Genomic DNA, 13,577 nt, shown 5'->3' with positions numbered 1-13,577 from the left:
GTGATTAAAAAAAAAAGCCTAGAGACTGCATTCACACGGGCTCCCAAACCCCATCCTGCACTCCTGACTGTTTCTTTCTTTCTTTCGAATAGAATAGAGTAGAGTGGAGTGGAGTGGAATGGAATGGAATAGAATTGAATATAGAATAGAATAGAATATAGAATAGAAAATAGAATAGAAAATAGAACAGAATAGAATAAAAATAGCATAGAATAGAATATAGAATAGAATAGAAAAGAAAATAGAATTGAATTGAGAATAGAATAGAATAGAATAGAATAGAATAGAAATTGAATAGAATATAATTCTTTACTGGCCAAGTGTGGTTGAACACACAAGGAATAACTGAAGAATTCTGAGAGTTGAAATCCACAAGTTGCCAAGTTTGAAGACCTCTGCGTTAAAGCATCAGGACGCGTCTCTTAATAAATCTTGGGGGGGGGGGGATTGTCCTTTGGCTGAAACGAGCTAAAGAAAGGACGGACTTGTTTGAAAACCGGGTTTGAGAGGCACGTTAAGGGGCGGGAACAGGCAAAGCCGCCCCTCGGGGAAGGCTTTCCCACCAGCGCTTTGCTCTTTGTTGCGACTCGCCACAGCTCTCGAGATCGGGCAGGTGGCGGAAAGGCAGCGGGGTTTCTGCTTGCGAGGGGAGACGGCACCGGAGCACAAGCGGAGAAGATGGAAGCCACGCTGGGCTACTGGAATATCCGAGGGGTAAATCATCCACGGAGGTAGAGCAATGGGTCTTCAAACTTGACAACTTTAAGGCTCGGGGATTTCAACTCCCAGAATTCATAGCTGGCTGGAGAATTCTGGACGTTGAAGTCCCCCAGCCTTAAAATTGCCAAGTTTGGAGACCTCGATGGATTAATTCCATACTGAGTAGGAAGGAGAGAGGAAATTTCTGCATTAGAGATTGAGCTGAAGGAAAGGAACAAAAAAGATAAAAATTGGGACACTACTAAATTCAAGGTTTCACAACGATTTGGCTAGAAGCCAGCCTATACATGATCATCTCTTTTTTTGCATAGCTGGCTTGAAAATTATGGGAGTTGAAGTCCACCAGTCTTGCCAAAATGCCATATTTGGGGACCTTTGAGATAGATTAATTCGATCCCCTATTCCTGGGTAGGAAGGAGAGAGGAAAATTCCGCATTAGTGGTTGAGCTGTAGGAAAGGAACAAAAAAGAAAAGGGACATTGCTCAGTTCAAAGTTTTATAACGATTTGGCTAGAAGCCAGCCTGTACATCAGTGGGTCTCAACCTGGGGTTCATGACTCCTTTGAGGGGACAAATGACTGTTTCACAGGGGTCACCTAAGACTATGAGAAAAAACAAATTTCCCATGGTGTTAGAAACTAAAGCTTCTATTCTGACGCCTTGGAACAAGTTTTTACAATTCGACCAATCAGGTGTTTACGGTGGGGGTGTCCCTCTGACCTTCCTGCCAATCAGCTTCAAGCTCTGTTGGGAGAATTGGCGCTAGACTTATGGTTGGGGGTCACCACAACACGAGGAACTGTATTAAGGGTTCGCGGCATTAGAAAGGTTGAGAACCATTGTGTGTACATAATCATCTCTTTTTGCTTAGCAGGCTGGAGAATTCTGGGAGTTGAAGTCTTACAGAGTTGCCAAGTTTGGGGACCTCTGGGATAGATTAATTGGATCCTTTATTTCTGGGAGGAAGGAGAGAGGAAATTTCCACATTAGTGATTGAGCTGAAGGAAAGGAGCAAAAAAGAAAAAAAAAGGATGTTGCTAAATTCAAAGTTTCACAATGATTTGGCTAGAAGCCAGCCTGTACATCATAGTTCCCTCTAAGCTGAGCAGTGAGCAATCGCTCACTTAAAAATCATCATCAACTCACAGTTTTCCAAACCTGCCCAGAAGCCGAGAGGGAAATTTTATTATTATTTCTTTGCCGCCCAGTCCCGAAGGGACTGCCGCTCAGACACTATACTTTTCTGCCCACCCCAAAAAAAATTTAGAGAGAACACTGCTGTACATACTCATCTCTTTTTGCATAGCCATAGCTGGCTGGGGAATTCTGGAAGTTAAACCAGTCTCAAAGTTGGCAAGTTGACTTGGGCCAGCCACCTCTTCTCAGTCCTAGGAAGCAAGCAATGACAAACACTTTAACAGATCAATAGACTTGAAAGGGACATTGCAGGTTAACTAGTCAAACCCCCTGCCCAAGCAGGAGACCCTACATCTGCATAGGATCAAACTCACAACCACCTGACAGTGAGGCAAGAGCTTCACTTCTAGGCCACAGTGCACTTCCGAAATCTTGCCAAGAAAATTACCAAGATTAACCCAGCCGGTCACCAACCGGTCACCAAAACTCAAACTTCATAAGGTTTGTGGCAACCACAAATAGAACAGCAGGATGAGAAACCTTGATGGGAGGAATACTGGGGAACCTGCCTGTTCCTCTTGGCCAATCATTTGGTTTCCCTAAACCAGTGTTTCCCAACCTTGGCAACTTGAAGATATTTGGACTTCAACTCCCAGAATTCCCCAGGCAGCATTCGCTGGCTGGGGAATTCTGGGAGTTGAAGTCCAGATATCTTCAAGTTGCCAAGGTTGGGAAACACTGCCCTGAACCACAGCAAATTTCTGCTGTTAGAGGCTCCTGCCGTCAGCTCCCAAACCAACCTACCTGTCTCTCTCTTCTACTCACAGCAGCCAATTTAGGTGTCTCATGAATGAAGGCGAAGATACGTGTCCCAGGATAATGTTGCAGGGTCCAATCTGGGTCAGTCACCAGGACCAGAGATTTTGTCTTCCAAGTTTTTATTTAGATTGGATCCTGCAATTTAGGTGTCTGTTGGAAGGCTTCTATGACATAGCTCCCAGCGACCAATAAGGGCCCACAGAGTTGGTCCTCTCCGGGTTGAATCAGCTAAACGGTGTCGGCTGGTGGGTCTGTGGGGGAGGGCCTTTTCTGTGGCTGCTCCAACTCTCTGGAACCAGCTACCTGAGATCTGGACTGCACCCACGCTACTGGCTTTCCGGATGTTGATCGAAATCCGGCCATAAATTGTACGCATAGTTTTTAACTGTTGGCTTTCAATTGTTTTTCAATTGTTTTTAGAGTTTTTAATGTTATTTGTATGTATTATTTTTGGTTGTGCACCGCCGGGAGCCCCTAAGAAGTTGGGTGGCATAAAATTGAATACACAAACAAACAAATAAACAAACAAACACAGAGATAGATAGATGGATAGATAGATAGATAGATAGATAGATAGATAGATAGATAGATAGATAGATAGATAGATAGATAGATAGATAGATAGATAGCCAGCAGCACAGGAACAAAGCAACATGCTCCTCCTCACTAAATACTGGAAACTAATCCAACTATTTCAATTTTTTATAAGGCTGCTCAGTATGGATTGTCTTACTCACCATGATATTCTTTTCCCACAGTTGGCTCATACCATTAGACTGCTCTTAAAATATACCAAGACGCCCTATAAAGAGAAACAGTATGTTCTTGGTGGAAAAGGTAAGGACCTAAATACAAGGAGGCTTGTATAACTTTCTGGGAGAAGGATGCTGAGACCAGAGTGTTTTCCAAACTGGCATGTTGACTCTTTTCAGGCTTAGAAATGTTGAGCAAATATTGGATATGTGTGTGAGCTTACTCAATCTTCTCCGATCCATACCAAGCTGTCCATCAAGCCTTTCTGTCTTTGTCCTTTCCCCATTAACATGTTTCTTCACGAGTTCCTTTCATATTTGTCACCAATTCTTGCCCAATTTTTCTTCAGGAGGCAGCTTGTACAGAAATCTTTATTAATCTCCAAAGGATGATTGTGCCATCTTCACAATTACTGCCCTTATTATTTGCACCCCAACTTCTGATGCCAATATTTTATTCATTCATTCATTCATTCATTCATTCATTCATTCATTCATTCATTCATTCATTCATTTAGTCCAATACATAATACACATTGAAGAGAAAGATATGTAATAATATAAGTAAAGAACAGAATAGAAGAAAAGATATAAAAGTATAGGTGAACAAATTTGAAAGGAAGAAAAGATAAATGAGATAAGGAGAGACAATTGGACCGGGGACGGAAGGCACACTGGTGCACTTATGCACGCCCCTTACTGACCTCTAAGGAACCTGGAGAGGTCAATCATGGATAGTCTAAGGGAAAAATGTTGGGGGTTAGGAGTTGACACTACTGAGTCAGGTAATGAGTTCCACGCTTCGACAACTCGGTTGCTGAAGTCATATTTTTTACAGTCAATTTTGGAGCAGTTAATATTAAGTTTGAATCTGTTGCCTGCTCTTGTGTTGTTGCGATTGAAGCTGAAGTAGTCATTGACAGGTAGAATGTTGCAGCATATGATCTTGTGGGCAATACTTAGATCCATAGTTCCCTCTAAGCTGAGCAGTGAGCAATCGCTCACTTAAAAATCATCGTCAACTCAGAGTTTTCCAAACCTGCCCAGAAGCCGAGAGGGAAAGAGTGAGAAGGAAGGAGAGAGAGAGGAAGAGAGGAAGAGAGAGAAACAGATAGAAAAAAGAGAGGAAGGAAAAGAGAAAGAAAAAGAATGGGAGTAAGGAAGAGAGAAAGAAAATCAAAATCTAGTTTGAAACTAGCTCAACTATTTAAGTGGCATTTTGATATTGATAGAGTTGCCCTATTATGAGCTCACTGTTATAGACACACAGTACAGTATTTTATTTTGAAATTCTCTGAGGCAAAACAGGATGGGTTTTTTGTTTGTTTGTTTGTTTATTTATTTATTTATTTAATATTTCTGTGCCGCCCAGTCCCGAAGGGACTGCCGCTCAGACACTATACTTTTCCGCCTACCCGCCAAAAAAATTACGGGGAACACTGCTTAGATCGTGTTTTAGGCGACGTAGTTCTAAGCTTTCTAGACCTAGGATTGATAGTCTGCTTTCGTAGGGTATTCTGTTTCGAGTGAAGGAGTGAAAGGCTCTTCTGGTGAAGTATCTTTGGACATTTTCAAGGGTGTTGATGTCCGAGATGTGGTATGGGTTCCAGACAGATGAAATGTATTCAAGGATGGGTCTGGCAAAAGTTTTGTAGGCTCTAGTGAGTAGTGTGAGATTGCCAGAGCAGAAGCTGCGTAGGATCAGGTTAACAACTCTAGAAGCCTTTTTGGCGATATTGTTGCAGTGGGCTTTGGCACTTAGATCATTTGATATTAGTATTCCAAAGTCTTTTACTGAGTGGGGGCTGGCTGTGAGATTTTGTTTATTGAGTTTATATATGAGGTTCGGATTCTTTTTGCCGATGTGGAGGGTAGAACATTTGCTGGTTGATATTTGAAGTTGCCATGTGTTAGACCAATGGGAGACAAAGTCGAGGTTTTTTTGGAGAGTAGATAAAGATGTACATTCACTGATCAGGATAATAATTAGCAAGGTTTTGGGAGATATATTCTAGGCACAGAACCAGGATTGTCAGTGGGGAAGGTTTTTCAGGCATTGATCTTCTCTGCCAATGGTTTGAAGTAGGTTCACTGATAAAATCATGACCCTTTCATGATTGATCACTTTTCCTGCCCCCACCCCACAAGCTATTCTAGGAAGGTGAAATGAATACAGAATTAGGTTTTTAGTTTCAAGCAAAACTGACAACTTGGGATAACATAATCACTTGGCTATGTATTATTTGTAAAGAGATCTTCCTGGGAAGATGTATAAAATAATAATTACCATTGTTGGAGTAGTTGTGGGAGGGGGTTGTTTTATTTTTTATAAAGGATTTGTCTCCTGCACAAGCAATGGGTGAAATCATAGTATTTAGAGGCATGCAAAAAGTACATTTAGTGACTGTACATTTTATATTGTTTAAGCTGTCTATTCAGTATTTGCAAAATAGCATATGTAATAAAAATATATAGCTACTGGTAAGTATACAATTATATCTTGAAGTGCATATCTCAATGCTGATGACTGTTAAATATAAACACAATGCATCTCATTCTAGTGGAAAACAATGAAGTGAAATCAGAAAATACTTCTAAAGGTGTTAAAAGACTTGGCTTTGGTGAGTATAGGATGGGAACAAAAATGTGTTTTTCTAATAACAGAATACAGAATAACAAATCTAGAAAGGACCTTGGAGGTCTTCTAGTCCTCCCTTAGACAGGAAACCTTATACTATTTCAGACAAACAGTTGATCAATCTCTCCTTTAAAAATCTCAGTGTTGGAGCACCTACAACCTCTGGAGGCAACTTGCTCAACTAATTAATAGTCCCAACTGTCAGGAAATTTCTCCTTAGTTCTAGGTTGCTTCCCTCCTTGATTAGTTTCCCTCTGTTGCTTCTTGTCCTGCCTTTAGGTACTTTGGAAAATGAGCTGACTCCTTCTTCTTTGTGGAAGCCCTCTTAAATATTGGAACACAGCTGTCAAATAAAATAGGAAATCATGTATGAACTTCTCTATATGTCAGATGTAAAGGGAATGGGTCATTCACCATATTTCCATATTGGAAACATCCTAATAGTTGAATTTGTCTGCCATGAAGCTACATAAAGCAATAGGGCTAAGCTTTATCCAGCTTTAATTAGTAGGACTGGATAGGACCAGGGGTGGGTTCATCTCAGTTCGGATTGGATCACCCAAACCGGTAGCGACCTGCTGATGATGTCACAATGGTGCCACAGACCTGGTTTGGTTGGTGCCGGTCTGTTGGCGCCACCATCTTTTTGGGGATTTTTTTCTGAATTTTTTACTGTTTTGAAGGTTTTTTCCCTCTGCTGCTGCTTGAAAAAGGGCCCTGGGTTTATACTTACCTTTAGTCATTCACCCGAAGCACAGCTGATCAACTCCTCAGCTGTGTTTCGGGCTAGATTATAACTATGAGCATGCACAGAAGCAGAATTGCACAAGGGGACATGCGCAAAACCTCAGAATGTGAAATGGCGAAGGTAAGTAGAGCCCAACCTTGAATAGGATCTAAGCCTCACCTGCTATAAAACGAAGACTTCTTGTTTGCCAGCAAGGGAGCAATACTGTGTTCAAGGCAACGCTAGGAATACCATTTCAGATTATCCACCTTCAGCCTCCATCCCTGATCCAAGGGAAATGGGAAGCATTCCATTCCCAGCATGGAATGGAAAGGCCAACTGCAATAAGGACAGTCCCTCTCTGCAGTTCCAAAGCTTCTGAGATGTCCAGGAATTCAATGTGCTGGCTGGAAAGGTCAGCATGACCCCCAAAAGACGAACAATTGATTTTTTGGCCTTTTTCTTATTTTTGGCTTTTGTGGTGAGGAGATAGAGCAGCATGAGAGATGTAACAATGGAATCAGGACATGACAAATGAACCTTAAATGAGAATGGCCTTTGATAGGATCTGCCACAATTGCATTTTGCTGTCGGGATGTCAAAACCATGTTGTTATATCTTTGCTGCTGTTGCATCCACAAAACCTCCATTTTGCTCAATCTGATTAAATGGACTTGCATTAACCATACATATATCTGCTTGCAGCTCTCAATGCGGATATGACTGACTGGACAAGTGTGAAGGAGAAGCTGGGCTTGGACTTCCCAAATGTATGTAGCAGTTGTGGAATAGATCAGTGTTTCCCAGCCTTGGCAACTTGAAGATATTTGGACTTCAACTCCCAGAATTCCCCAGGCAGCATTCGCTGGCTGGGGAATTCTGGGAGTTAAAGTACAGATATCTTCAAGTTGTCAAGGTTGGGAAACACTGGAATAGATAACGGTACATTCCTGTGGGTTGAGAGGGGAGGATGGATCAAGTTGCTACTGTTCTTGCTAACATAGGTGAAAGCAATGAGGAAAAAGTCCTGAGATGTTATATACGGTAGACAAAATGTCTTGACTGAAGTCTGCTTGATTGCAATCACAGTCTATAATGGCAAAAGGCTCATTTATGCCGCCAGGCTTGGGGCCATTAGATTCTTGCCCCCTGGCTGATGAATGGGCTAAGAGAAAGCTGATTGAACGGGAATGGCTGGCTTTTATGGCTTTTAGTTTTTAGATTTAATTAATTGGACCCAAAATGTTATATTTTGTTTTATTATATGTTGTGAGCCGCCCCGAGTCCTCGGAGAGGGGTGGCATAAAAGTCCAATAAGTAAGTAAGTAAGTAAGTAAGTAAGTAAGTAAGTAAGTAAGTAAGTAAGTAAGTAAGACCCGAAATGTTATATATTGATTTATTATATGTTGCGAGCCACCCCGAGTCCTCGGAGAAGGGAGGCATAAAAGTCCAATAAATAAATAAATAGATAGATAGATAGATAAATAGATAAATAAATAAGTAAGTAAGTAAATAAGTAAATAAGTAAATAAGTAAATAAGTAAATAAGTAAATAAGTAAATAAGTAAATAAGTAAATAAGTAAATAAGTAAATAAGTAAATAAGTAAATAAGTAAATAAGTAAATAAGTAAATAAGTAAATAAGTAAATAAGTAAATAATAAAAGGATGATGGGAGAAGAACAAAAAAATCAATGTGATTGATTTTGGGACCACAATTCCAACCGTGTTTTCCCCAAAATAAGACACTGTCTTATATTTTTTTGAATCCTGGAATAAGTGCTAGGCCTTATTGCCATGCACTCAATAGCCCAATTGGGCTTATTATCAGGGGGTGTCTTATTTTGAGGAAAACAGGGTAGTGTTTCACCTGAGCAGAGTTGCAAACAACCTAAGAAGCTGATAATTTTCAAAGCAAAATACTGTATGTTTTAAATAGCTGGAAGTTTAAGTGCACTCAAATTCTGTATGGAAAAAAAGTGAAAAGACTGGGAAAAAATTGAGAATGCTGCTGTATATGCAAAAAGAATGTCTCAGGAGAGACATAAGAGAACAAGAATGGGATAAATAATATTTTCTCCCATTAGATATTTCAGTTTAATCTCGGCAGAGCCCATAAGTTATTCTTCTGGCCACTGGCAACTGTGCAAAAGTGTTATACCCCAATCATGGGGTAACACTTTAACACAATTTAACGTGTTGGCTATAAAGCCCTACATGACTTAGAACCAGGTTATTTATGGGAGCATCTCTTGCCTCATGTATCCCAGCGGCCGGTCAGGTCCACAGATTGGGCCTTCTCCAGATCCCGTCAGTTAAGCAATGCTAGCTGCTGGGGCCTAGGGGAAGAGCCTTCTTTGTGTTAGCTCCAGCCCTTTGGAATCAACTCCCTTCGGAGATTCGCACCACCCCCATCCCCCTGGCCTTTTGTAAGGTTTTAAAAACTCACCTTTGTCGGCAAGCTTGGGCCATTGAGCGCTGTCATTCTGCTTTGAGTGTAATAGGATGAATGTGGATGTCTGTTTTAATTCTCTGGGGGTTTTAGTGTAAGATTTTATGTTTGGGTTTCTTTCTTTTTATATTTGCATATGTCCCTGTTCTGTGAGCTATTCTGAGTCTACAGAAAAGGGCGGCATATAAAATAAATTTTGTTTGTTTGTTTGTTTGTTCGTTCGTTCGTTCATTCATTCCAGTACACAATAATACACAATGAAGGTAATAGAGGACACCTTCGAGGAAATAGAATTAGAGAAAGAATAGAAGATAGAATATAGGATAAGAGTAATTGATGAGAGAACAGAAGAAAGATTTAGGGATAGAAGAGAAGATATATGGGATATAGGAGAGACAATAAGACAGGGGTTGGAAGGCACTCTAGTGCACTTATGCACGCCCCTTACTGACCTCTTAGGAATCTGGAGAGGCCAACCATGGATAGTCTAAGGGAAAAATGTTGGGGGTTAGGGGATGATACTATGGAGTCTGGTATAAGGAGTTCCATGCTTCAACAACTCTATTACTAAAGTCGTATTTTTTTACAGTCAAGTTTGGACCGGTTAATATTGAGCTTGAATCTGTTATGTGCTCTTGTGTGGTGATTGAAGCTGAAGTAGTCGTTGACAGGCAGGACGTTGCAGCATATGATCTTGTAGGCAACACTTAGATCATGTTTAAGGCATCTTAGTTCTAAGCACACAAACAAAAACAAACAAACAAATAAATGTGTGGTCATAAAAACATGAATTCAAGCTTCTCTCAGAAAATTTCATTTCATTTAATTTCATTTATTCAATTTGTATGCTGGCCGTCTCCGGAGAGTCGAAGCGGCTCACAACACAAAACATGATACAAATCCAACAATAAAAAAGCAATTTAAAACCCTACGTATAAAAAAGAAGAAGAATCCTCTTCTTGGTTCATTGGTAGAATTTAAGAATTGTTCAAGAAGCCTGTTAGGAGATAATATCTTTGCTTCTTTACTCTTCTTCTTTCCCTTTCTCCCTAGCTTCCCTATCTTATTGATGGTGAAAGAAAGATTACCCAAAGCAACGCCATCCTTCGATACGTTGCACGCAAGCACAAGATGTGTAAGTGGTTCAGACTTCCCTCCAGTGTTGCTTTAAATACTAGTTCCTTCAAATAAATGGCAGATTCTTAGTTTTGTAAGACATTGTGTTGCCACAGGTGGTGAGACTGAAGAAGAAATTATCATGATGGACACACTGGAGAACCACCTCATGGATTTCCGTATGAGCTATGCAAAACTGTGTTACAATCCAGATTTTGTGAGTGTTCTGCTTTCTGTTTTCTGTCCAAATGCTATCAGGCTGTAACTAATGGTCTTGAAGATCAGTTTGGGCTTGCTTGGGGTGAGCGGATAGGTCAGAGGTCAGAGGTCAACAAACTTGGCAACTTTAAGACTTGTGGACTTCAATCCCCAGAATTCTGGCTGGAGAATTCTGGGAGTTGAAGTCTTAAAGTTACCAAGTTTGTGTCACACTGAGTATTGGCAGCCCCAGAGACATTCTGAGACATTCAGAGTTATTCAGTAATTAAATAGTTAGTGTTTTGTTAGCTCCTCCTATTATGATGTAAAATCCTGCCACATCATTCATGCATCACTTCTGTCCCCTCCAGATCCTCCATATTTGTATTGTTATATTCTCTGTTAGCTGCCATGATGTAAGACGTAATTCATATGCCTCCTAAGGCATTCCTTATATTTTTTTACTTTTGTAATAAAAGAAACTTCTTTTGAACGCAGATTCTCTCTTTTAATCCATCGACTCTCAGAAATGATTTATTATGGTCCACGCGGGCTGCAATTTATCTCTATTTCTGTCAGTTTGTAGACCTCTGGGATAGATTAATTTTATCCTCTATTCCTGGATAAGAAAGAGAGAGGAAAGTTCTGCATTAGTGATTGAGCTGAAGGAAAGGAACAAAAAAGAAAAAAAAAATTGGACGTTGCTAAGTTCAGAGTTTCACAACATAATCTTTTCTTTTTTGCAGGAAAAACTAAAGCCTGGGTATTTGGAATTACTACCCGAGGAACTCAAGCTGTTGTCTCAATTTCTGGGAGACAGGCAGTGGTTTATAGGAAGAAAGGTATTGATTGATGTTTATTTATTTATTTATTAGATTTATAGACAGACCTTCTCCTCGTGGACTCAGGGCGGCTTACAAGATAAAATATAAACAAATATTAAAAAATGTACAATACAGTTAAAACATTAAGAAAAGTAAAAATCAAAACCCAATGTAAAACAATCAATCATCCCTCATTCACACTACTGGACAGAGTAGAACTATCACTCACAGCCCTAGGCCTGCTGGCATAAATGTGTTTTTAATGCCTTTCGGAAAGCGAGGAGAGTGGAGGTGGTACGAATCTCCAGGGGGAATTGGTTCTAGAGGACCGGGACCACAACAGAGAAGGCTCTTCCCTGTGGACCCACCAGGTGGCATTGTTTGGCTGAGGGACCCGGATAATTAATAATAATAATAATAATAATAATAATAATAATAATAATAACAACAACAACAACAACAACAACAATAACAACAATAATAATAATAATGTTTATTTATAATGCCCCTTTAACAAAGAGCATGACAGCAAACCATATACAACTAACAAGGACAGACAGTAGGCAATACACACACTTAGCTAAAACACAATTAAAACCAGAAGGCAAACTCTGTGTGACCTAATCGGTCGCTGGGACACGAGGCAGAAAGACGGTCCCGTAAATTGGTAAGTAAATGTACCCGTTCTAGACAATTTACATCAAACTATGCTATTTGACACATTTTATTCTTCCATTTAAAATCATTTTCTGTTGTTAATTTTTCTAGCTCACCTACATAGATTTCATTGCTTATGATACGTTAGATGTACATCAAATGATGGATCCAAAATGCATGGCTCAGTTCCCAAATCTGAAGGACTTTCTTCATCGCTTTGAGGTCAGATGCATTCTGCTTTATGTATGAATACATAATATAATATAATAATTACTGAAAGTTTGCAATAGTAAAGTGAATGTGATTTTTTTCATCCCAATAAAGCCAAGGTGTGAATCTAATAGTGGCATGTAAGCCAGGATCTTTGCAGCAAAGTCAGCATGCCACAGTTTAAGGGGTGAAACTGGGAATATTTATAGAAAAATGGAGCCACCTACATTCCTTCCAGCTCTCTAATTCCCATACACAGTAATGGTAACTGCTTTATGCATGCACAGAGGGTAAAATAACCCAAATGGCGGCGTCTGGGTGGGTGGGCGGAGCCTCTCTCTGCCTCCATGACCATCTCTCCAGCGATTGACAGGCACGAGCGAACCGGAAGCATTTCACCCCTGGTGCTGTGCAATGACAAATGTCCTGCTTTTGGCTTTCTCGGTAGGCCTTGGAGAGGATTGCTCCCTACCTGAAATCCACAAGTTTCGGGAGGGTAACAACTGGAGCTGCCATATGAATGAGGGGTCTTCATTAGTCCTCCACATTTCCAAACTTGGTTATGATTCTAAGGCACGTGCTCACCTAATAAAGAATATATGAAACTGGGAAAAAAAAGTTTGTCTCTTAATCTCTGTTTCCCCATTTTAAATTTAAAGTTTGCATTGGATAACGTGAATAGAGAAGTTCCTAAATGGTGCTTAGGTAACAAACTGTGTAACTCCATGTCTTTTTCCTGAGACTCGGCTGCCTGCGATAGGGGAAATGCAGATTAAGCTCATGAGGAGCACTTTCAATCAGAACAGAGGTGGAAGGGACCTTGGAGGTCATCTAGTCCAACCCATCGCTCAAGTAGGAGATCCTATGCCATTTCAGACAAGTGACTGTGGAAGTCTTAAACCCCCCCCCCCTCTGTGTTGGAGCACCCACAAATTCTGAAGGAAGCCTTTTCACTAGTTAATTGTTCTTCACTGCTAGGAAATTTTGCCTCAATTCCAGGCTGCTTCGCTCCTTGATTACCGTATATTTTTTACTATAAGATGCACCTTTCCTCCCCCCAAAAGAAGCTGAAAATTTGGGTGGTCTTATACTCTGGATGTAGCTTTTACTAAGCTTTTTTCAGTCCTAATGAGGTGCTAATACGATCTTCCATACTTTGCTAGCTGTTCTGCCGGCCTGTTTCAACTGCCCATAATTACAGGGTAATTAGTCCAGGAAGACACACACCACATGATAAAAGGAAAACCCAAAAGGTTTTATAAACAGAAAAACAGAAACAGCTCCCTTTTTAAATGTCAAAGGGATTTTCTGGTACACACAAGGCACAG

General features: G+C 40.4%; 1 protein-coding gene across 1 annotated transcript; it reads left to right on the top strand.

Annotated features, from left to right (window-relative positions):
- The first annotated feature begins 604 nt into the window (after positions 1–604).
- Positions 605–12,867, top strand: LOC139163878 (glutathione S-transferase Mu 1-like). Its single transcript, XM_070745115.1, has 9 exons — positions 605–714; positions 3,435–3,513; positions 5,990–6,049; positions 7,499–7,563; positions 10,298–10,379; positions 10,477–10,577; positions 11,305–11,400; positions 12,151–12,261; positions 12,698–12,867. The coding sequence occupies exons 1-9, from the start codon at positions 679–681 to the stop codon at positions 12,767–12,769; spliced, it is 702 nt and encodes a 233-aa protein (XP_070601216.1). The 5' UTR covers positions 605–678; the 3' UTR covers positions 12,770–12,867.
- Positions 12,868–13,577: the final 710 nt, after the last annotated feature.

This window comes from Erythrolamprus reginae, chromosome 3 (genome assembly GCF_031021105.1).
Source record: "Erythrolamprus reginae isolate rEryReg1 chromosome 3, rEryReg1.hap1, whole genome shotgun sequence".
NCBI classification, from domain to species: Eukaryota; Metazoa; Chordata; class Lepidosauria; order Squamata; family Dipsadidae; genus Erythrolamprus; species Erythrolamprus reginae.
Note: the sequence above shows the minus strand (reverse complement) of the source record. Positions and strands in the feature narration are given on the sequence as shown.